Source organism: Mobula birostris, chromosome 12 (assembly GCF_030028105.1).
Source record: "Mobula birostris isolate sMobBir1 chromosome 12, sMobBir1.hap1, whole genome shotgun sequence".
NCBI lineage: Eukaryota > Metazoa > Chordata > Chondrichthyes > Myliobatiformes > Myliobatidae > Mobula > Mobula birostris.
In genome coordinates, this window is record NC_092381.1 from 23,409,599 (window position 1) to 23,432,710 (window position 23,112).

Consider the following 23,112-nt stretch of genomic DNA (forward strand, 5'->3'; position numbering starts at 1 on the left):
TATACAGCCCTGGTAACCTGGGTCCAATCCCTGTTGGTGTCTCTAAGGAGCTTGTACAATCTCCTCGTGACTGCGAGGGCTTCCTCTGGACGTTCTGGTATCCTCTGTCATAAGAGGGCGTTGGGAGCGGACCCAAATGCAAGACACAGGCACTGAAGTACTAGGAAGAGGACAAGGTTTATCAAGAAAGCAAGGGGAGTCAGGAAGAAACGACGCTGGACATGGCCACAGGCCCTGGACGAGACAAGGACACTGGGCCTGGGCTACGACTAAGACTAGGAAAGTGGGACCAGGACAAGGAACTTGGAACTAGGAGGCTGGGCGAGGACTCTGAGCCAGAGACTGGACAGGGACCCAGAACCTGGGTCTTGGACCCCGGAACTAGGTGAGGACTGGACATGGCTAGGCTACATGACTGGACGTGGCTACAAGACTGGACATTGAACTTCTGCACAGGATGAGGTACATGGATAGGATGAGAACACAAAGCCTTGGCATGGACAAGACGAGGTTCTTCGACGTGGCTTGGGTTGGGCGAGGGAAACTCCTGGACTGCGCAAGGTACTCCAGGGCAGGACTTGGATCTTGGACTCAGCTTGGTTAAGCTCTTGGGTACGGAGCGGGGACTCCTCCTTGGAGTGCAGGGCCGGGACCCTTTCGAGGACACAGGGTCGGGACCCTCCTAGGATGCAGGGCTGGGATGACTGCTGAGGAAACTGTCAGGGATTCAGATGGGGAGGGGAAGGGAACAGTCCAGTAGGAAATCCTTGGTTTGCAGAGGTATTCATGTGCCAGCCCAAAACAAGAATCAGGTGCTTCAATTAAGGCACCCAATGGAACAAGGGAAAACAGGAAACCCCGGAATAAGGATCAATGAACCGGACCGGGAACCAGAATGTGGATTTCACGGACTGGACCATAACATCCTCCCCTCCCACATTCCAAAGACCTGTGGTTTACCAGGTTAATTTGTCACATAGGTGTAATTGAGCAACACGGGCTTGTTGGGCTGCAAGAGTATGCCGTCTCTGAAATTGCTAAATATTTAACTTTCCTTTCATGTTGTGTTGTAGTTCCATGTTTGATAATGCTGCTGTAAAATGCTTTGGGATGTTTTGGCTATGTTAAGGATAGCAGTTAATGTAGATTCATATGCAAAACAACCCAGCCTAGGGAGGGGGAGGGAGAGGAGGGAGGAAGATGGGTTGGGGGGAGAGGGAGGGAGAGAGGAGGAATGGAGGAATGAGGAAGGAGGACTGGGGAAGAGGGGGAGGGAAGGGAGAAGGGGTGGGGATGGAGAGGGAGAGGGGAAGAGAGGGGGAGGAGGAGAGTGGAAGGGGAGAGGGGATAGGAGTGGGGGAGAGGGGAGATGCTGGGAGTAGAGCAGTATCTAAACGTCTAAGCTCAATTCCAAGAGACGATAGCTTTGTAGTCAAACACTCTCCTGTTGCAATCAGCGAGGGAAATAAGAAACAGTTCCAATTTTCCCTCCTGTAGAGCAAGGGGAATTGAAGACTGCGCTAAATTCTCGTGGAGTCATTGAGTCGTGGATGTGAGTGATGCTCCCATTCTTGGCCTTAAGTCACATTTCGTCCTTAGCTCCACCCTGTATAGAATTTCCCAGGGCCCAGAGAGGAGATGGTCAGTCCGCGGTCCACTGCCAGACACTCTCTGATTCCGACTTCTGCTCCCTTAACTCAACCGAGCTGTCAGCGAGCGCAAGCCACCGGGGTTACTCCTTCGACCGCACGGGGGACCGGCACCAGCACCGACCGCCCGGGAACTCCTGCAGCCATGAGCCGGGTCAGCTTCTTCGAGGTAGGAAGAAACGCAAAAATAGTGGCGGTTTCTGTGTGGTATTAACGAAAGAGATCTGCATGCAATGAACGAGGGCGTGCAGGGTTTTTTCTTTAACATTTAGCGATGTACTGCTGTGGACTCTTGTATGGTGTGGCTAAAAGTAGTGTACGGGTTACTGCTACACTGTTTGTCTAATTCAGACCCACATCGTAACTGCTTGATACCCTGTCTTTATGAATTGCACATTTAGACGGAGACGTAAAGATTTTTACTCCTCATGTATGTGAAGGATGGAAGTAATAAAGTCAATTCAATTCAATTCGGGGAGTTGGAAACAGCTTGTAGCACAATTCCGTATTTCGGCAGAGTGGATGTCAGTATATCTTGGGTTCATTCAGACAGGAACTGTCGTCTCTTATAAGTGATTTCTGCATTAGTATCAAGTGTACCAAAGCATGGACCAGTTTCTTGAAAATATTCACATTACAAATCCTGAATAGCATGAGAAAATATCTTGAATTATATGGAAGGATCAAAACTTTAATAAATGACAGTCACAATGAATGCATTAGTAGAACTGATTGATACTGGTGAATATGAAGAAGTCACTGTGTCTTTCAGACAGCCAAAATATTTTGACTTTATTGGAGTTTGGGGGAATGAATTAAGGACTGGTTTCTAAATGCTGGAAAAATTTCAGGATTGCAATTGATTTTAATTCTAGTTCTGGTGTCTTGGGCATGATACAGTGTGTACGTACTATTAACTCCAGCCAATAAAATTCTCTAAGATCATATTTCCTTTGATATAGAAACACAGAACCATGTCGCACACAAAGAGCACGAGGCTTTTGTGCTTTGCCAGCTTGATGAAAGCCCCCATACCTTGTTCTCGCCGTCATTTTTATCCCCCGTAAGGATTCATTCAATCCGCTTTTCAGAGTTGCTATCAAATCTATTTTCTTCACTCTCTCAGGCAGCACATTACTTATCATGAATGGATTTACAGTGTAAAGGTGCCATTTAACCCACAATATGATTACCATTGCTCAAATTTGTTCTCCCCCTGCCCACCTCAGCTTAAATCTCATCTATTGGCCATTTCAGAATGCTCCGGCTGGCTTTTCTCCCCCCCTACTCCCTGTAATCCACCTGTCATTCAAAACTGCCCATGACCTAATGTCATGTCTCATATCTCCAGTACTGAATTGCTTGTAACCCCTTGATTGTAAAGAAATTGAGTCTCATCTTTATAATCTCCATCCAGTCTTTTAACCCTCTGAGAGAGCATCACTTCTCCATTATCAATCCTGCATATGTAGATCATCAACAAGAAACAAAAAAAAATAAAAGTAACAGAAATAGACCATAAGACAGAAGACCAGATTCAGGCCATTTGGGCCCATCGAGTCTGCTCCGCCATTCCATCATGGCTGATTTATTATCCCTCTCAACCCCATTCATCTGCCTTCTCCCCATAACCATTGATGCCCTGACTTATCAAGAACCTATCAACCTCCGCTTTAAATATATCCACCAACTTGGCGACCACAGCCGTCTGCGGCAATGAATTCCACAGGTTCACCATCCTCTGACTAAAGAAACTCCTCATTGCAGCATCTATTGAGGGGGTGAGGCAGAGTGCCAAGGCAGGGACCAATCCTGTGTATTGGAGGAGGTACAGGAGCCTGAAAACCACACTCCGTGATTTTGGAACCGTCTCTTCCCCTCCGCCATCAGATTTACAAGTTTTTTCAACCTGCAAGCAAATTCTTACCTCTAAATCATAGAGGAATTTGAAGTCACTGCGCAGTTTGGAAGCCCTCTGTGCAGCTTTAGCCAGCTCGACAGCTCCCAGCCCTTCTTCAGCCCAGCGAGTGTGCTGCACTGCATCAAGTGCGCGCATTTCCTTTGCTGTACTGCATCCTAACTCGAGCTCAACCTCGGAGTCTGACTCAAAGGCACTGACCGCTCCGAAATAGAAGCAGAAGTCACCAGAAACACTCAGCAGGGAACAGTGACACAGAAAGGAGAGTTACTGCCTGACAATCTCAGTGAGGAGGGTTCAATCCTGAGTTCCAGTGCTGTCTGTGCAGAGTTTGTATGTTCTGCCTATGACCAGGCAGGTTTCTTCTGTGTGCCCCATTGTCCCCCCATACACCGAAGATGTGAGTGTGTGCATGTGTTGGGAGGTTCCACTGCTCCCAGTGTTAGATGAGTGATAGAACGTTTGGGGAGAATCAAGTTTAATAACACTGGCATACAGTATGTGGTAAAATCTGTTAACTTTGTGGCCACAGTACAATGCAATACATAATAATCAAGAAAAAACTGTGAATTACAGAGAGTATATATATAAAATAGTTATTAAATAAGTAGTACAAAATTAGAAATAAAAAAAGTTGTGAGGTAGTGTTCAGAAATTGGATGGCAGTGGAGAGGAAGCTGTTCTCGAACTGTTGAGTGTGTGTCTTTGCGCTTCTGTTCCTCCTTCCTGTTGGTAGCAATGAGGAGAGGGCACGGCCTGGGTGATGGGGGAATCCTTAAGGATGAATGCCACCTTGTTGAGGCATCGCTCCTTGTTGATGCCCTGGACGCTGTGGAGGCCCGTGCCCATGATGGAGGTGACTAAGTTTACAACTCTCTGCAGCTTTCTTCAATCTTGTGCAGTAGTTCCCCCCCATACCAGGTGGTGACACAGCCAGTTAGAATGGTCTCCATGGTACACCTCGAGAAATGTGTGAGCGTTTTAGGTGACATACCAAATCTCCTCAAACTTTTAATGAAACATAGCCGATGTCATGCCTTTGGGTTACGGTAGGATGAATATGAAAGGATGCTTGGAGGTGTTTGAGAACTTGATGGGTTGTGCTTTACCTCTCTGGTGGTCAGTGCAGACTTAGTGGGCTGAAGGGCCTGTTCTGATCTGTATCTCTCTATGACTTGATGACTCTAGTATCTGTGAAGAGAGTAAAATAATTGATTTTCCAGATTATTGACTATTTGAAAGTCATTGACCTGAGACATCACACGTGCTGCCTGACCTGCTGAGTATCCCCAGCATTTAGTGTAAGGTGGTTCATTTTGGTAGGTCAAATATGATGCCAGGATATAGTATTAATGGTAAGACTCTTGGCAGTGTGGAGGATCAGTGGGACTTGGGGTCCGAGTCCATAGGACACTCAAAGCTGCTATGCAGGTTGACTCTGTGGTTAAGAAGGCATATGGTGCATTGGCCTTCATCAACCATGGGATTGAGTTCAAGAGCCAAGAGGTAATGTAACAGCTATATAGGACCCTGGTCAGACCCCACTTGGAGTACTGTACAGTACTCAGTTCTAGTCGCCACACTACAGGAAGGATGTGGAAACTATAGAAAGAGTGCAGACGAGATTTACAAGGATGTTGCCTGGATTGGGGAGCATGCCTTATGAGCATAGGTTGAGTGAACTTGGCCCTTTCTCCTTGGAGCGACGGAGGATGAGAGGTGACCTAATAGAGGTGTATAAGATGATGAGAGGCATTGTTCGTGTGGATAGTCAGAGGCTTTTTCCCAGGGCTGAAATGGCTAACAGAAGAGGGCACAGTCTTAAAGTGCTTGGAAGTAGGTACAGAGTAGATGTCAGGGAGATCTGCTCTGTACCTAGAGAGTGGTGAGAGCATGGAATAGGCTGCTGGTGATGGTGGTGCTGGTGACGGTGGTGGAGGTGGATAGAACAGGGTCTTTTAAGAGACTCTTGGATAGGTACATGGACCTTAGAAAACTAGAGGGCTATGGGTAACCCTAGGTAATTTCTAAGGTAAGGACATGTTTGGCACAGCTTTGTGGGCCAAAGGGCCTGTATTGTGCTATAGGTTTTCGATGTTTCTATTTACTCAACTGAACATTTGCAGGCATTTGTTCAGCTGTCAAGGTGAGAAGCAGTGGGATTCTCTTTTGAAACATTTCTGGCTTTTCCATCTTAAACACAAGACTTTCTGCAGATATGCGTGTATATACACACACACACACACACACACACACACACACACACACACAACAACAGGTCAGGGGTTCTGATCAGCTGAATTCTTCCAGCATTTTGTATCTGTGCTCTGGATTTTCTAACTCGCCCCTCTTTTAAGATGTTTCTTAACACCTATATGCATCTGGACTAATAGGTAAGATTTGGTACCAGTTCTTTGTTTGTCCAGAGTCCTGTGCAGTACCTTGGCAATTCTTTTTCATATCAGAGATTCTATGTCAATTGAAGTTTATTATTAGGTACAAAATATTTTCACCTCAACTTCTGACGCGCATGCCAGATATCTTGAATCAGACCCTCTAGTTACTGACAATTCTGCCAGCATTGTGTGATTTTATTTTTTTAACTCCTTAACTCTCTCTGTGGGTCTTGTACCCGATTACAGATTAGGATTAACATCCACTCAGTGGCCACTTTATTAGGTAGCTCCTATATCTAAAAGAAGTGGCCACTGAGTGTATCTTTGTGGTTTTCTGTTGCTGTAGCCCGTTGTTCAAGGTTCGACATGTTGTGCACCCAGGGATACTCTTTCGCCCACCACTGTTGTAATGTGTGGTGATTTGAGTTACTGTCGCCTTCCTGTCAGCTTGAACCAGTCTGGCTACTCTCCTCTGACCCCTCTCATTAACAAGGCATTTTTGCCCACAGAATGGCCACTCACTGGATATGTTTTTGTTTTTTCGCACCCATCCTTGTAAACCCTAGAGCAGGGGTTTCCAACCTGGAGTCCATGGACCCCTTGGTTAATGGCAGGGCTCCATGGCGTAACAAAAGATTGGGAACCCCTGCTCTGGAGACTGTAGTGCATGAAAATACCAGAAGATCAGTGGTTTCTCAGATGCTCAAATCGCCCCATCTGGCACCAGCAATCATTCCATGGTCAAGGTCACTTAGATCGCATTTCTTCCCCATTCTGATATTTGATCTGAACCTCTTGACCAGATCTCTATGCTTTAATGCATTGATTTGCTGCCACAGAATAGGCTGGGGGTTAGAGACTTGCATTAATGAACAGGTGTACTGGCGTACCTAATATGGTGGGAGTAAATTCTGCATTTATCCAATCACACATGTGTAATTGTCTATGTGAATCCTGTATGGACAGCATTTGTGAGTAGTTTAGTGACCACAAAAGTGACCATGGATCATTGCAATACCTCATGAATACAGAATGAAAGGTACAGGTAGCCAGCCAGAGGGTCAGCAAACAGCAAACAATATTTTCCAGGTGGTCACTACAATCAGAATGTTTACCAGTAACCGAATCATTGTCTCATCTTGTGTCTCTTCAGGACTAAAGTGTATTGTTTCCTGATATTGCTTTTACTTTTGATTTGTATATTGTGTACCCGATTCATTATTTTAACCATGCATGTCCATTGAATCACAAAAGAAACAGATATTGGAAATTTGATAGTGATGATCATGAGGAAGAGCAGTACATGTCAGAAACACCACTGGGATTGTGAAACGGGCCCAGCAGAGATCGCACTTTCTGAGGAAGCTTAAACAAGCATCACTCCCCACTAACATCTTAACTACATTCTACAGGGGCGTGGTTGAGAGTGTGCTGACCTTTTGCATCACAACCTGGTACTCCAGCTGCAGTGCTGTCGACAAAAAAGCCTTGCAGAGTGTGGTTAGGGGAGCGGAGAAGGTTATTGGGGTCTCCCTACCTTCTGTCCAAGACCTCTTTCCGAGTCGATGCCTCCAGAAGACACGGTACATCATTAAAGACCCCTCACACCCTCTCCATGAACTGTTTGTTCTTCCGCCATCAGGCAAACGTTACAGGAGCATCAAAACTAAAACCACAAGGCTACTAAAACAGCTTCCTCCCACAGGAAGTCAGACTGCTAAATAGCTGCTCTACCTGACTCTGCTTTGGACACTTTTAACTCGCACTGGACACTTATAACTTGATTTTAACTGACATGTGGCTGTTGAGTTTTACTATTTACTGTTATGTTTATTATTCAGTGTTGCGTTTATTATGTTATGATTGCACTGCTCCTGGAAAACGCTGTCTCATTCTGCCCTGCAGAGCTGATGTACGGTTAGAATGACAATAAAGTTTTTTGAATCTTGAATCTTTGAATCTTGAAATCCAAAAACCACATGAGTGCTGGTCTGCTGAATAAGTCCAAAGCTGAGATAGACAGGGATTTTATCAGCCAGGGACTGAGGAGTGGGGAGAGAACACGAAAGCTACTGCTTCTTATTGACTATTATATGATGTGTGAGAACAACGAACTTGATCTGATCATTGGAGGTTCCACTGATTAAGAATCTGTCGAATTCAGCGAGGAAGAGATCTTCAAATGACACTCACTGATTCTGGGTAAGTATAACTTTTAGAGCCTATGAACATGATCAGGAAATGATGTTCTGGTCTATCAAGCCTAATTCCGTCACAGTACCATTTATCTTCATGTGCCATTAACTCCCCTGTTGCATAGCCATGAAGTCTTCTGGAGAAAGGAATATGACAGAGAACTAATTTATTAAAATATTCTATTAAGGCGTTTGCCAATATTTCTCCTTCACTATCACCATCCCCCTAGAGCAGGGGTTCCCAGCTGGGGGTCTACAAATTCCATACTTAATGGTGTTGGTTCATGGCATAAAAAAGTTGAGAACCCCTGCTCTGGACAAAGCTGGCTAATTAGATACACAATTGGCCTGATGGTAGAAAGCAGAGGGTGATGTAGAAAGTTCCTCCTTGAACTGGAGGCCTGTGACTAGTTGTGTGCCTCTGGTGTGGATGCTGGGCCCATTTTTGTTGTCATCTATATCAATGGTTTGGATAGGAATGTACAAGGCATGGTTAGTAAGATAACTCTAATATAGGTTGTATAGAGGACAATGAAGAAGAAATCAAAAATTACAGAAGGATCTTGATCAGCTGATTAAGTGGGCCGGGGAATGGCAAATGGAGTTTAATTCAGTCAGCATAGACCAGTTGGGCCAAAGGGCCTGTTTCTGTGCAATTTACTCTGATTTTTCACGTGAAGTATACCCAGTTTTCTACTCCCGGTTATTGTTAACTATTTTTTTAAAAAAAAGATGCCAACTAAGTGGTCCTCATCTGAATCTAGCCCTGCCAAAGGAGAGAACCAAAACTGGATAATAATCTGTATTTGTCCAAGCCACAGCCTTGTACAAAGGAAGACTACACTGCTAGTTTTCTTTTTTTGGTTAAAGATTAGCTTTGTTAGTCACATGTACGTACATCGAAACATAGTTTGAAGTGCATCGTTTGTGTTGGGGATGTACTAGGGGTTGTCCGCAAGTGTCACCATGCTTCCGATGCCAGCGTAACAAGCCCCTGACCCTAACTCGTATGCCTTTAGAATGTGGGAGGAAACCAGAGCACCCAGAGGGAATCCACGCGGTCACGAGGAGAACATACAAACTTCTACCAGACAGTGGTGTTACGCTAACCTCTATGCTATCCATTTTAACTCTCTGTACTTTCTGAATCAGATTTATTGTCACTGGCTCGTAGAGGTGAAGTTTCCTGATCTACGGTGGCAGTAGAGTACAAAATTACTATACATTTCAAAAACATAAATAGTGCAATAAAAATGAATAAGGAGATAGTGTTCACTTTTGTAACAACCCCAAGACAGGAGTCCTGGAACTTGAATGTTTTATGAATTATCCTCAGAAGCAACAGGAAGTCCATTCTTGGTCTGGGGCTTAGTAGGATTTATCCAGGGCCATTTTTCCTGTATTGAGAGAAGCCACTGAGATCAATTTCTATCTCCAGTGCCATCTGATATATGGATATTTTAAATGCTTCTGTTAAAACACTGATGAACTCTCATAACATTAGTCATGTTTAATACACTAGTACTAATGATCATTCTGCTGTCATAATTGTCAACCATTAGTGAATTGACACTAAAAGTTTTTGTAGGAACAGATTGAAATTGATTTCAATCTCCTGTCAATGTGCTGCATTAGCACATTTGTGCCAATTTATCGTTCAGATCCATCTCTCTTTTCTGAAATCAAAGCAGAGATCCCAACACCAGCGATTATCGGAATCAGGTTTAATATCACTAGCATTAATTTTTGTTATGCAGCAGCAGTATATTGTAATACATAAAAACCATACTTACTGTAATTTACATATATTTTAAAAGTTAAATTAGGTAAGTAGTGCAAAAAGAGAGAGGAAAATAAAGAAGTAAGGTAGTGTCCATGGGTTTAACGTCCATTCAGAAATCTGACAGCAGAGAGGAAGAAGCTATTCCTGAATTGTTGAGTATGTGTGCCTTCAGGCTCCTGTACCTCCTCCCTGATGGTAGCAATGAGAAGAGGGCACGTCCTGGGTGATGGGGGTCCTTAATGATGGATGCCACCTTTTTGAGGCATCGCTCCTTGAAGATATCCTGGATGGGGTAGTGCCCATGATGGGTCTGAGTGAGTTCACAATTTGATGCAGCTTATTTTGATCCTGTGCAGTAGCACCCCCCCCCCCCACAATACCAGACAGCATGCCAGTTAGAATGCTGTCCATGGGACATCTGTAGAAAGTTGTGTCTTTGGTGATACAGCAAATCTCCTCAAACTCCGAATGAAATATAGTCACTGTCGTGCCTTCTTAGTAACTGCATCGATATGTTGTGCCCAGGTTAGATCCTCAGAGCTGTTGACACGCTTTCCACTTCTGATCCCTCGAAGAGCACTGGTGTGTTCCCTTGTCTTACCCTATCTGAAGACCACATTCACTGCTTTGGTCTTACTGAGTTGAGTGCAAGGTTGTTGTGCTGACACCACTCAATTCAGCTTATTTGATATTCCCTTCTACTTTTTGAGAGCAGGGGCCTCATTCTCCTATTTCCATCAGTTATTCTCCCACCTTCCCAACGTGAGGAGTTTCAAAGCTCCAAAGACATTGTAGGGTCTTTGGGTGATAACTTACTCATATTGTTCATAATAGAAACTGTTCTACATAATTCACAAACACTACCATTGAGTTGTTGCGTTCTCTTTAAGAGTCTCAGCAACTGCTTTGGTTTATTCATAATGGAAGTAAAGGGCTATAGATTTTGTTAAGCACGTAAAATGATTCTTGCGTGTTATATTCGCAAGATCCCAAATTGGTGACCCCAGGCGATTCAATGACATGTCGACCAATGCAGCCTCTTTGAAGCTGCCGGAGTTTTGGGAGCAGGGCACTACCACATAGCTTGCACAGGTGGAAGCCAAGTTTGTGCTGTGAGAGATACCAAATTTTTCTGTGTTGTAGCATCGCTCAGTAGTTCCACTGGAGCCAGAGTGGTCCGTCTACTTGCTGGACAATCTGCCTGCATGTGATAAATATGTCACTCCGAAAACTCAGCTTCTACAGACTTCTGGACTGTCTATCTGAGCGAGTACACCAAACAGTTGCTCTCCTTGCCCATCTCCTAGGCCTTCAGAACTAATGGACTACGTACTATCTCTTCTGAGCAATCACCATTCTAGTTTTATTTTGAAAGAACTCTTTATGCAATAAATGCCTGATCAAGTTTGTACAGCTCACACTAACACACATGAAGGACTATAGGGAGCTTGCTTAGATGCCCGATAGTCTACACTCGGTCAGGTAGAGGTGTATCATTCCTCCCCCTTTCGCTGTCTCAATCGGCCTCCAGCAGCCTCACGCCCATGGCTCCAAACCAGACAACACCAGGTCTGTGTTTTACCCACACGTGCTTTGGCTCAAATGGCAAGGAGTGCTGACTGCCTTGCAGCTTTGACGGTGCCAGCGCATCAGAAGGTAGGAGGTCTGTGAACACCGTGTGTTCCATCTGGCAGGGCCGTCTATTGTTTCAGGGCGATGCTTCCTGTGTGACAAGGACGCTCATGTGAGTGTGTGGCCAGCGTCTCCCATTGATTACAAGGTGGAGAGCCACGAACCCTCGCTGAAGGCAGGATCTGGTGATGATTCAGTGGGTGATGCTACACATGGGACTTTGTCTTGGCCGAAGTGGCTAGCATCTGCTCAGTGCAGATCTCCTGTGCGCCAAAGGACTGTTAGTAGGTCTTCAGAACTGCCAGCTTGTGGTTGCAAACGACTTTGTGTCGTTACCTTGTACCCCCAGTAAGTTCCCCGTGATGACTCTGTCTAGTGCATGCACCACCACCTGTGAATTCAGTCTGCTGCTGGCCGAATTCCCAAACCTCACCAAGCCAACATTTTCCACCACAGTCACAAGGCATTGGGTCAAGCACCACATTTCCTCAACTGGCTTGACGGTCCATGCCCAAGCACGTAGACTAGACTCAGAAAAGCTGGCTAGCGCGAAGGCTGAGTTTGCTGACATGGAAATGCTTGGCATTGTACGCAGATTGAATAGCCGTTGGGGTTTAGCACTGGACGTGGTCCCTAAGCCCATTGGTCATTGCTGTCCACGCCGTCACCTCCAATCATTACCTGGTCTCACATATCCAAAACTTTTCTGCACATTTAGCCGCAAAGATAAATTTTTCTAAAGCAGACTTAGTCAGGGGGACCACCAGGTTCTTGTGTGTGCTGAGGATATTCTCAAAACCGCTGTTACAACCCAGTTGCCCTATCTGAGATTCTGCGCATGCCATCTGGGCTGAAACATGCAGCACAGACTTTCCAGCAACTAAGCAACTTTGTTAAAGACTTAGCTTTTCATTTTGTTTAATTGGATGACATACTTGTCGACATCGCATCCAAAATTGAACACTTGCCACATTTCTGTACACTTTTCAAGTACTTAAGTCAATATGGGCTGATTATTAACCCCATTAAAAGCCAGACTACTGTTGACTTTTTCTTTCTCTGGAAAAGGTGCAACATGCCTGCCGTCAAAAGCTGCTGCTTTTAGGGACTTTCCACTGCCCTGCACTACCAGAGCACTGCAAGGGCTTTGAGGTATGGTGAATTTGTATCACTGTTTCATTCCATGAGCTGCTGAACTTAAGCTCCCCTAAACATAAGCTTGAACGCTCAGTGGACTTGACCAAGTTTGATGACACCAAACGAGCTCTATCCAACACAACCCTACTGGCGTACCTGCTCCCCAATGCACCTGTAGTCATCAGTACTGACGCCTCAGACCATGCTGTGGGTGCTGTCCAAACAGTTGGGTGGCGGCACGTGGCAGTGATGCCCCCTCTGCCCCCCCCCCCCGGCAAGATTGGCCATGAACAGAGAAAGTCTGCAGATGCTGGAAATTCAAGCAACACACGCAAAATGCTGGAGGAGCTCAGCAGACCAAGCAGCATCTACGGGAAAAAGTATAGTCAACGTTTCAGGCCAAAAGACTTCTTGGTCTCTATCTGCCCATCTGCCATTTTCATTTTCTACTGGAGGGTCATCATTTCACAGTTTTTGCTGACCACAAACCCCTGCCCCCCCACCCCATGCACATAACGGGCAAAGCCCCAGACCCTCGGTCTGCATGGCAGCAATACCAGCTGGCCTGCATGGGAATTTCGGAATTTACGACTGACATATCCAGCACATCAAAGGGAAAAGTGGTGCTGTGGCTGAATGCCTCTCACAGCTCACCGTTGATGCAATACACATTGGGGTTGACTGTGCCAATATGACAGCTGATCAAGTTACCAACCCAGAGGCCCAGGCCTACAGAACAGCGGGCACAGGCCTGTGGTTGGCTGACGTCATGTTCGGGGATGCAGGAATTGCTCTCCTGTGTGATGTCTCAACTGGTTGCCCTCGTCCCATAGTGCCTGCAAACTGGAGTCGTACTGTTTCATTCACAGCTTCTCGCATCAAGATGGGAAGGTTTCATGGAGACTGGTTGTCTTAAAGTTTGTGTGGTATGGCCTTAGGAAGGACGTGCGAGACGAGAGTGCAGCCTGTGTTGTGTGTTAGTGGGCAAAAATTAACTGTCAGGTTTGGGCACCATCGGCACCCTTTGAGGTCCCTGAGCGACTGCTTGACCACGTCAATGTGGACCTGGTTGGTCCTCTCCTTGTCCTCCTGCGGTTTCTCGCATCTCGCATGGTGGACTGTACCACCAGGAGGCCAGAGCTTGTTCCTCTCGCGTTGATGACAATGTGGACAGAGCTTGGACATTCATCAGCACCTGGGTCACACAGTCTGGCATCCCCGATACTACTTCTGACCATGGTCCCTAATCCACGTCAGACCTCTGGGCCACAATGGCTCAGAACCTCAACATCACACCACAGCTTATCACCCGCAGTCCAGCAGTCAATGCAAGTAGTTTCAACGCTCCTTAAAGGCTCCTCTGATGGTCTCCCTGATGGATGTATTGACATGATCATCTCCTGTGGGTCCTGCTGGGGCTCAGAATGGCTCCAAAAGAGGACCCACAGTCTTCCATAGTTAAGCAGGTGTGCGGGCAGCTGGGACGTGTACCGGGTGATTTTATTTATGATGCCACAACCGCCTGGTTGGTGTCTCAGCAACGTTCTGATCCCTCAGTAAACTCAATTCTTTGACACCTATTCCCACCTCCCATCATGGCGTACAGTCTCTTGGGTTCCATCGACCCATGTTCCACCTCATTTGTTCTTGTCCGCCATGATGTATGTCAACGCCCTTTAAGCTCTCTTACAATGTCCATTCTGCATTTTGAAATGGCGAGAAGAGACTTTTATCGTAGATAGGAAGCGTAAACCTGAATGTATTTCTGTAGATTGCTTTAAACCAGATGGTTCCACTGCCATAACCCATGCACCACGGCATAACCATGTGTGTTTGTTCATAATAGAACCTGTTCTACATAATTCACAAACACTGTCATTGAGTTGTGTTCACTTTGAGATACTGTCTGACATAATGTTGTCAGTGTAAGGTGACTACTTTTGGGTTTGTTCGTATTGGAGGTAAAGGGCTGTGGCTTTTGTTAAGCACATAAAATGACTCTCACTTGTTTTATTCACAAAATCCTACAATATCATATACCTTTCTGTACCAGTTAGTCTTGCACGAGTGCAGACATTGGGACTTAGTCTCTCATGGAGAAGAGTGAGAAGCGACCTGATTGAAACATAAGATTCTGAGGGAGGGGTCTTGACAGGATAAGTGCGGAGAGGATGTTTCTACTTGTGGGAGAATCTCGAACTGGGGGGGGGGGGTGCTGTCACTGTATAAAAGTAATGGGTAAAAAAAATGACAGGAGAAGTATACATCTCGATTTTAATATAGACTTAAAATAAAATAGGCATCTGTTAGTCTCGTGAGACCATAGATTTACACCTTGGAAGGTCTCCAGAGCGCAGGCCTGGGCAAGATTGTATGGAAGACTGGCAGTTGTCCATGCTGCAAGTCTCCCCTCTCCACGCCACCGATGTTGTCCAAGGGAAGGGCATTAGGACCCATACAGCTTGGCACCGGTGTCATCGCAGAGCAATGTGTGGTTAAGTACCTTGCTCAAGGACACAACACGCCACCTCAGCTGAGGCTCGAACTAGCGACCTTCAGATCACTAGACTGACACCTTAACCACTTGGCCACATGCCAACACTAATATAGATTTATTGCAGCAGAAATAAATCATCAAGTACACAAACGTGGTGAACTCAGGTTCTCTGATATCTTCATCAGAATGCTTCAATGTCAAGAAGCCAATTCCACAGCTAGGACATAATTTTCTGGAACTGCCTGGAAGAGAAATTAGACAAGCTGGAAGAATCTACTGACACAGCTTTCCCTGCTATGAGTGGCAGCTTATTCTATAAGACATGACCAGACATGATCTATAATAGGCAGAAGAACCAGTTCAGCAGTAACTCTGCTCTCAGTCAGATCAGTTGCTTTGGATTTAGTGTACCAAGATCACCTTGCTTGTAGTCAAAATGTTTTTCATGCTCTAGCATTTGTACAAAGGTCCTTGATCACAAGCAGCTGTATTGGAAGAAAAACTTCTATGAATTATGCCATGCTTTTAAAAAGTTGAAATATATTGCCTTTTTTAATACTTTATAATGGTTTGTGTTCTATAAGGATCTATTTCTTTTGGAACAATGACTCCTCTTAGCACTACATGTGGACTGTTGTCTCCACATGTACATTGATCTCTCCTGCTGAAATGTGAATGCACCAGTTAACCCATCTCCCATGAGAGTGCTTTTATTTAATCGATATGTAGTTGCAGAGAAACAACAGTTTGAAAAGCCAACTGAAATGAATTACAGTGTTGCCACTTAGCAACTTCAAAGTGAATTTATTATCAGAGTACATGTATGTCACCCTGAGATTCATTTTCTTGCAGGCGTTCATAGTAGATACAAAGAAACGCAATGTAATCAATCGGAAACTGCACACAACAAAGACGAACAAATAACTCGTATGCCACGGACAACAAACTGTGCAAATACAAAAAAAAGAATAAAACAAAAGAATAATAACAATAATAAATATTGAGAATACAATTTGTAGAGACCTTGAAAGTGAGCCCACAGGTTGTGGAATCAGTCCAGTGTTGGGATGGGTGAGTGAAGTTATCTAGTACTGTACACTGTTCCCCCACCCCCTGCACCTTGCAATGAATTAAAGTTACCCTTGAGTAAACGGGAATTAACTTTACAGGACTGCTGTTTTATCACCTTCTTACCTTGGGAACACTGGAGTGGTCAATTTTCAAGCCTATTCCCCCAGTCGGTTTGAGAGGCTAATTGACCTCCTCAATCGTATTCAGCAACCTTTACATTTATCTAATCATTCATCTAAAAATAAGTCTCTTACATTTATTCATTGAGAGGGCGTGAGCATTTCGGCAAGCCCAGGAATTACTGTCTATCTTCATAAACACCAGGAGTTCTGCAGATGCTGGAAATTCAAGCAACTCACATCAAAGTTGCTGGTGAACACTGCCTGGCCTGCTGCGTTCACCAGTAACTGTCTATCTTCAATTGCCTTGAGAAGGTGGAGCTAGGTGAGCCACTTCGATAAGATTTAAAAAGGCCAACTTGTTGTTAGCTTTCATCTGTGGTTGGGCAAAGAGAATTTACAACATTGAGGACTGTATGCTCTTGATAATAGGTTAAGAAAAGATCTATTTGGTGCAACTCACACAGACTGCTGGAAGAACTCAGCATGCCGGGTAGCATCTACTGTACAGAGGGGTAAATTATTCCCCTAAATAGATGCTGCCTGACTTGCTGAGTTCCTTAAGAGGGTGTGTGTGTGTGCGTGTATGTATGTATTTCAAGAATCTGCAGAACCCCTTGTATTTAATATTTACTTGGTGATATTTAGTAATTAACTTTGCAGACTATGGGTATTGCTGATAAGGACAGAATTTATCGTCCTTAATCCTACCTCAGACTTTATTTCCCTCAACCTGCACTAATGTTATGTTATTTTGTTTATTGTGACACAAGTCATGTACTCATGTAATTTATGCTCATTTAAGGTTATATAATTTAGATTTATTACGTTTGTAATAAACTGCTGCTGAAGCAAGTAGCTAGTTGTCATGACAATTGTATCCTGGGCATGCTTATTCATGATGATAAACTAGAATATATTCTTGAGGATGTGATGGTGTGCCTGCAGTCCTTGTGGTGAGGTAATCCCATAATTTTGATGAGTAGAGAGTTCAGATTTAGACCTAGTGACAATGAAGAATGGGAGATGTATTTCTTATCATCATAATGGTGTGCAACTTGGAGCAGGGCCTGTAGATACTGGTGTTCTGATGCCCTTGCTTCTTCTCGTGGAGGGTGGCGGGGCTGGGTGATGCATTGGACTCTTGCTTTCAACTAGTATCTTGCCAAAAGCATGGGAGTGTCATGACAACATATCCAACCTCTGACCTGCTCTTGTCACTCTGGTACTTTGTGGCTGATCCAGTTGAGTTCCTAGTTCAATGGTTCAATTTAATATCAGAGAATGTATACAGTATACAACCTGAAATTCTTACTCTTCGCAGACATCCATAAAACAGGAAAACCCCGAAGAATGAATGGCAGAAACATTGCTCTCTCGCACTCTCACCCTCCTTCAATTGCATGCCTGCTGTCTCGAAGTTTCAATCTCCCGCGGTGCTTCAGTTGGTGACATCGACGAGGAATTGGTTCATCTACAGGGCTGCATCCTGAAGGCGCATGTCTTCCAGGCCGCACCTGGAGATATTGGAACGCCGGGCTGCTCAGCAAGTTCTGAGAGTGAGAACCCACCACCTGTGAAGAACTGCAGTTTGAGTGCAGCTGTAGATCACGAACTCTGACAGGACCCCAGCCACCTGTTTCGAGGACAAACTAGAGGAAGACGCACAGGTCCACAGAAACCTCTGGCGACATCTTTAACTCCTCCAGTTATTACCAACCTCAGAAATATTGATCAAAGTGGATTCAGCAAATGGTAATATCACAGAATGCATGAATTTAGACTCTCTCTGTCTCTCGCTATTGCCATTCATTACCTGGTGTGCATGAGGCCTCATTCTTACTTACCACTTACCAGTCCTTAATTAAATATTGTTTAGGACAGTCTTGCAGTTGGCAGCTATGGGTTGTTTCAGTTGCTCAGGCGACGAACATTGCATGACCATCTGTGATCCTCTTCATCTTCTGATCTCATGAAGGAAGGAAGGTCATCGATGAAGCAGCGGAAAATGGTTGGGGCCAAGTCACAGCTCGAAGAAACTGTTTCCAGTGATATCCTAGAAGTGGGAAGGATGACCTCTGACAACCATATGCATCTTCCTTATCACATGGTCCCAACCACTGGAATGTTTTCCCTTTCATGCCTGTTGACTCCAGTGTTACCAGGTGCCTTGATAGCACATTTCAGAGTCCGAGTCAGGGTCAAAGTCAAAGTAAGTTTACAGGAAAATAAGTACAAAAAATTTATGAAAAATTATACATAAACAAAGGTCAACAACAACAAATAAATTAAAAAATAAATAAGACTGAGAACATGAGTTGTGGAATCTGTGGAAGTGAGTCTATAGATTGTGGAATCAGTTCAGAAAATTTGGTCAATGCCTTAATTACCAGGGCAGTCACAGTCTCTCTGGAATTCACCTCAGTGCTATGATGAGGTCTGGTGGTAAGTGGTTCCAGTAAAATCTAAACTTGGCATCAGGGACTGTTATTGTTAAATAAGTAGCACTCAATAGCAATGTCAGTGACAGTTTTCATTACTTTGCAGATGATTGAGTGTTAACTGACAGAGCATCAACCAGACAGATTGGTTTTATTTTGCTATTTCCAAATTGTTCGTACCTGGACAATTTTCCACATTATTGGGTAAATGCCAGTATTACAACTGTACTGTTTTTTAAAAAAAAAGTAATTGATTCAATATAAGGGGCTTCCCTTCCTCCACCATCAACTCTGCTCTCAAACGCATTTCTCCCATTTCACGCACATCTGCTGTCACTCCATCCTCCCGCCACCCCACTAGGAATAGGGTTCCCCTTGTCCTCACCTACCACCCCACCAGCCTCTGGGTCCAACATATTATTCTCCGTAACTTCTGCCACCTCCAACGGGATCCCACCACTAAGCACATCTTTCCCTCCCCCCACCCCGCATTCCGCAGGGATTGCTCCCTATGCGACTCCCTTGTCCATTCGTTCCCCCCATCCCTCTCCACCAATCTCCCTCCCGGCACTTATCCTTGTAAGTGGAACAAGTGCTACACATGCCCTTACACTTCCTCCCTCACCACCATTTAGGGCCCCAGACAGTCCTTCCAGGCAAGGTGACACTTCACCTGTGAGTCGTCTGGTGTGATATACTGCGTCCGGTGCGGCCTTCTATATATTGATGAGACCCGACGCAGACTGGGAGACCGTTTTGCTGAACACCTATGCTCTGTCCGCCAGAGAAAGCAGGATCTCCCAGTGGCCACACATTTTAATTCCACATCCCATTCCCATTCTGATATGTCTATCCATGGCCTCCTCTACTGTCAAGATGAAGCCACACTCAGGTTGGAGGAACAACACCTTATATTCCATCTGGGTAGCCTCCAACCTGATGGCATGAACATTGACTTCTCTAACTTCCGTTAATGCCCCTCCTCCCGTTCTTACCCCAGCCCTTATTTATTTATTTATTTATTTATTTATTTTATTTTATATTTTTTCCTTCTTTTCCCCTCTCTTTTTTCTCTGTCTGTCCCTCTCACAATAACTCCTTGCCTGCTCTCCATCTTCCTTTGGCGCTTCCCTCCCCCTTTCTTTCTCCCCAGGCTTCCATGACCCTCTCCCTTTTCCAGCCTTATATCCCTTTTGCCAATCAACTTTCCAGCTCTTGGCTCCATCCCTCGCCCTCCTGTCTTCTCCTATCATTTCAGATCTCCCCCTCCCCCTTTCAAATCTCTTACTATCTCTTCTTTCAGTTAGTCCTGACAAAGTGTCTCGGCCTGAAACGTCGACTGTACCTCTTCCTAGAGATGCTGCCTGGCCTGCTGTGTTCAACAGCATTTTGTGTGTGTTGCTTGAATTTCCAGCATCTGCAGATTTCCTTGTGTTTGCGTGATTCAATATAGTGATTGATTTGATTGGCAGTCTGTCATATCCGATGATGACAATTGGATTTGTGCAGTTCCTCTGTTGTGCATTGGAACGTGTTTAGATGATGTTTTCTGCACCTGTGCGGGAGGGTTTTTAAAGTGGAGAAACTGCTGCTCTGGGGCAGTTGCTATTTCTTGATCTCGGAAGTCCGGCCCCAATGGTATAAGAAGTTATCACAACTGGGGTCTTTTTATGGCTGCAATGGATGACCATGACTTATTCTGTCCCATATCATGCCCTTCGCTCTCCACAAAGCTTTGCAGAATTGGTTGTCGAACCCAACTGTTGATCTCATCTGCCCAGTCCGCCAGAGCTGACTTTGCCTGTTAGGACAGGCATGTCCATTTCTCACCCGGGTATGAGGCTGCCAGCTACCCTCACCTGGTTTAGCCCACCTGTCGAAGTGGTGTACCGGTGTGTGGCCGCTGTCACAAGCAAACAGCTACATGGAGCCACGGGTGAGAATTGAGTGTTCAGTGGAGGCCAAAGGTGAGTGAGCTGCCCCAGAATGGATGTGACCAACCCCTTCACCAGTGGTGCTGACCCTCCCTGGACATCCCATACACCACAGGTTCGATATAGCAAACAGAGAGGACCCAGTGAAGAAGTTTAGAATGAGGGGCACGTTCTTCAACTCAGGATGAGATTGTACAGGGGAGTTGAAAGAAAGCATATCCCCTCTTCACAGGAAGAGTAGTAGAAATCAGGAACAATTTTCCCCAAAAGGCCTGGAATCTGGTGAAAACACAAGTCCTGAAATGGATATATTTCAGACAGCCAAGAGTTGTGGAACCAAGGCTAGTTAATGTGATTAAGAAGTAGAACTATGATCTGAGTGGTGGAACTCTTCAGTTGCTGAATAGCCTACTAATATACATCTCCATACCCTCACTTAATAAGAATCTCAGTCTTAAATGCTTCCTTTATCTCTGCACCTACAAAAAGCGCTGGATTCTGTTCATTATTTATTGTTCAAACTTCACTCTCCATGGTGATGAATTTACTGTTCAGTTGTAGAGAAATTTTCCACAGTAACCAACAGAATGATCTATTTTGTACCTAACACCACACAGAAAAATAATCACACAATGTCTGACAGCTCATATTCTGAAAGTCCAACTTTACATAATACACTCAGTGGTCACTCTGTTAGGTACCTCATGTGCCTAATAAATTGGCGACTGAGTGTGCTGTATGTTCGTGGTCTTCTGCTGCTGTAGCCCATCCATTTCAAGGTTCAAATTGTTCTGCACTCAGTGATGCTCGACTGCACCCCACTGTTGTAACATGAGGTTATTTGAGTTACGTTTGCCTTCCTGTCAGCTTGAACCAGACTGTCCATTCTCTTCTGACTTCTCTCATTAAAAAGGCATTTTTGCCCACATGATTGCCGCTCACTGGATGTTTTTTGTTCTTTTGCACTGCCCTCTGTGAACTCTAGAGACTGTTGTGTGTGAAAATCCCAGGAGATCAGCAGTTTCTGAGATAGCCAATTAGACCACATTCCTTCCCCATTCTGCTGTTTGGTCTAGACTACAACTGGCCATGTCTGCATGCATTGAGTTGCTGCCACATGATTGACTGATTAGATATTTGCATTAACACACAGGTGTGTTGGTGTAGCTGGTAAAGTGGTTGCAGACACACCCAGCCCTTAGACACCAAGCAAGGTTAATTGGCTTATTGATCATTTCAGAATGTTTCTCTGGTGCTTCCTGTTCTGTCCCCTCTCCCAACCATGGTTCCCCTCCCACTCTCAGTCCACAGTACAGACCCCTGTTAGAATCAGGTTTATCATCACCCACATATGTCATGAACTTTGTTTTTTTTTTGCGGCTGCAGTACAGTCCAATACATAAAATTACTACAGTACTGTGCAAATGCTTTAGGCCCCCGAGTTATATATGTGCTTAAGACTTCTGTACAGTACCGTACCTCATACACAACTGACCCTGGCTGGCATGGCACATAGTTTGTAAATATTTTTAGGTAGTCATGCTGCTAATTACGTTGGAGGCTCGGTTGTTATCTGTAAACAATGCACTAAGCAAAGTTGAGTAGAGCTGCCAAAGGGTTCTGGAAAATTGAGCTGGTCCAGTGCCCCAAGCCTGCAAATCTCTATGAGTTTGCTGTGGACGGCGGAGGCCCACTGTCTGTGAATCCGCAAGCCCACTGGGTGCTGTTGTGAGCTAGAGGACCATGCACGTGCGATGGGTTGGATGGGAGGGAGGAACGGGGCTTGTTTTAGAAACATAGAAAACCTACAGCACAATACATGCCCTTCAGCCCACAATGCTGTGCCAAACATGTATTCGTTTTAGAAATTACCTAGTTTTACCAATAACCCTCTATTTTTCTAAGCCCCTTGTACCTATCCAGGAGTCTCTTAAAAGACCCTATCGTATCCGCCTCCACTACTGTCACTGGCAGCCCATTCCACGCACTCACCACTCTCTGTGTAAAAAAAAAACTTACCCCTGACGTCTCCTCTGTACCTACTTCTAAGCACCTTAAAACTGTGCCCTCTCATGCTAGCCATTTCAGCCCTGGGGAAAAGCCTCTGACTATCCACACGATCAATGCCTCTCACCTGTTTTGCTCAGTATGGTGGGACTGTTATGTTGGCGCCAGAATGTGTGGTGATACTTGTGGGTTACGCTCAGCACATCTTTGTGTTTGTAAACGCAAACAGCTCATTTCATTCATAAGAGAAAATCTGCAGATGCTGGAAATCAAAGTAATACACACAAAATGCTGGAGGAAATCAGCAGGCCAAGCAGCATCTATGGAATAGAG

General features: G+C 45.0%; 1 protein-coding gene across 1 annotated transcript in view; it reads left to right on the top strand.

The window, feature by feature from the left end:
- The first annotated feature begins 1,744 nt into the window (after positions 1–1,744).
- The window catches only part of LOC140206272 (very-long-chain enoyl-CoA reductase-like), a 112,683-nt gene continuing 91,315 nt past the window's right edge, over positions 1,745–23,112 (top strand). Inside the window, exon 1 of the mRNA XM_072274602.1 lies at positions 1,745–1,818. Coding sequence (XP_072130703.1) covers positions 1,795–1,818 — 24 coding nt within the window. The 5' untranslated portion in view covers positions 1,745–1,794. The remainder of the gene's footprint in view (positions 1,819–23,112) is intronic.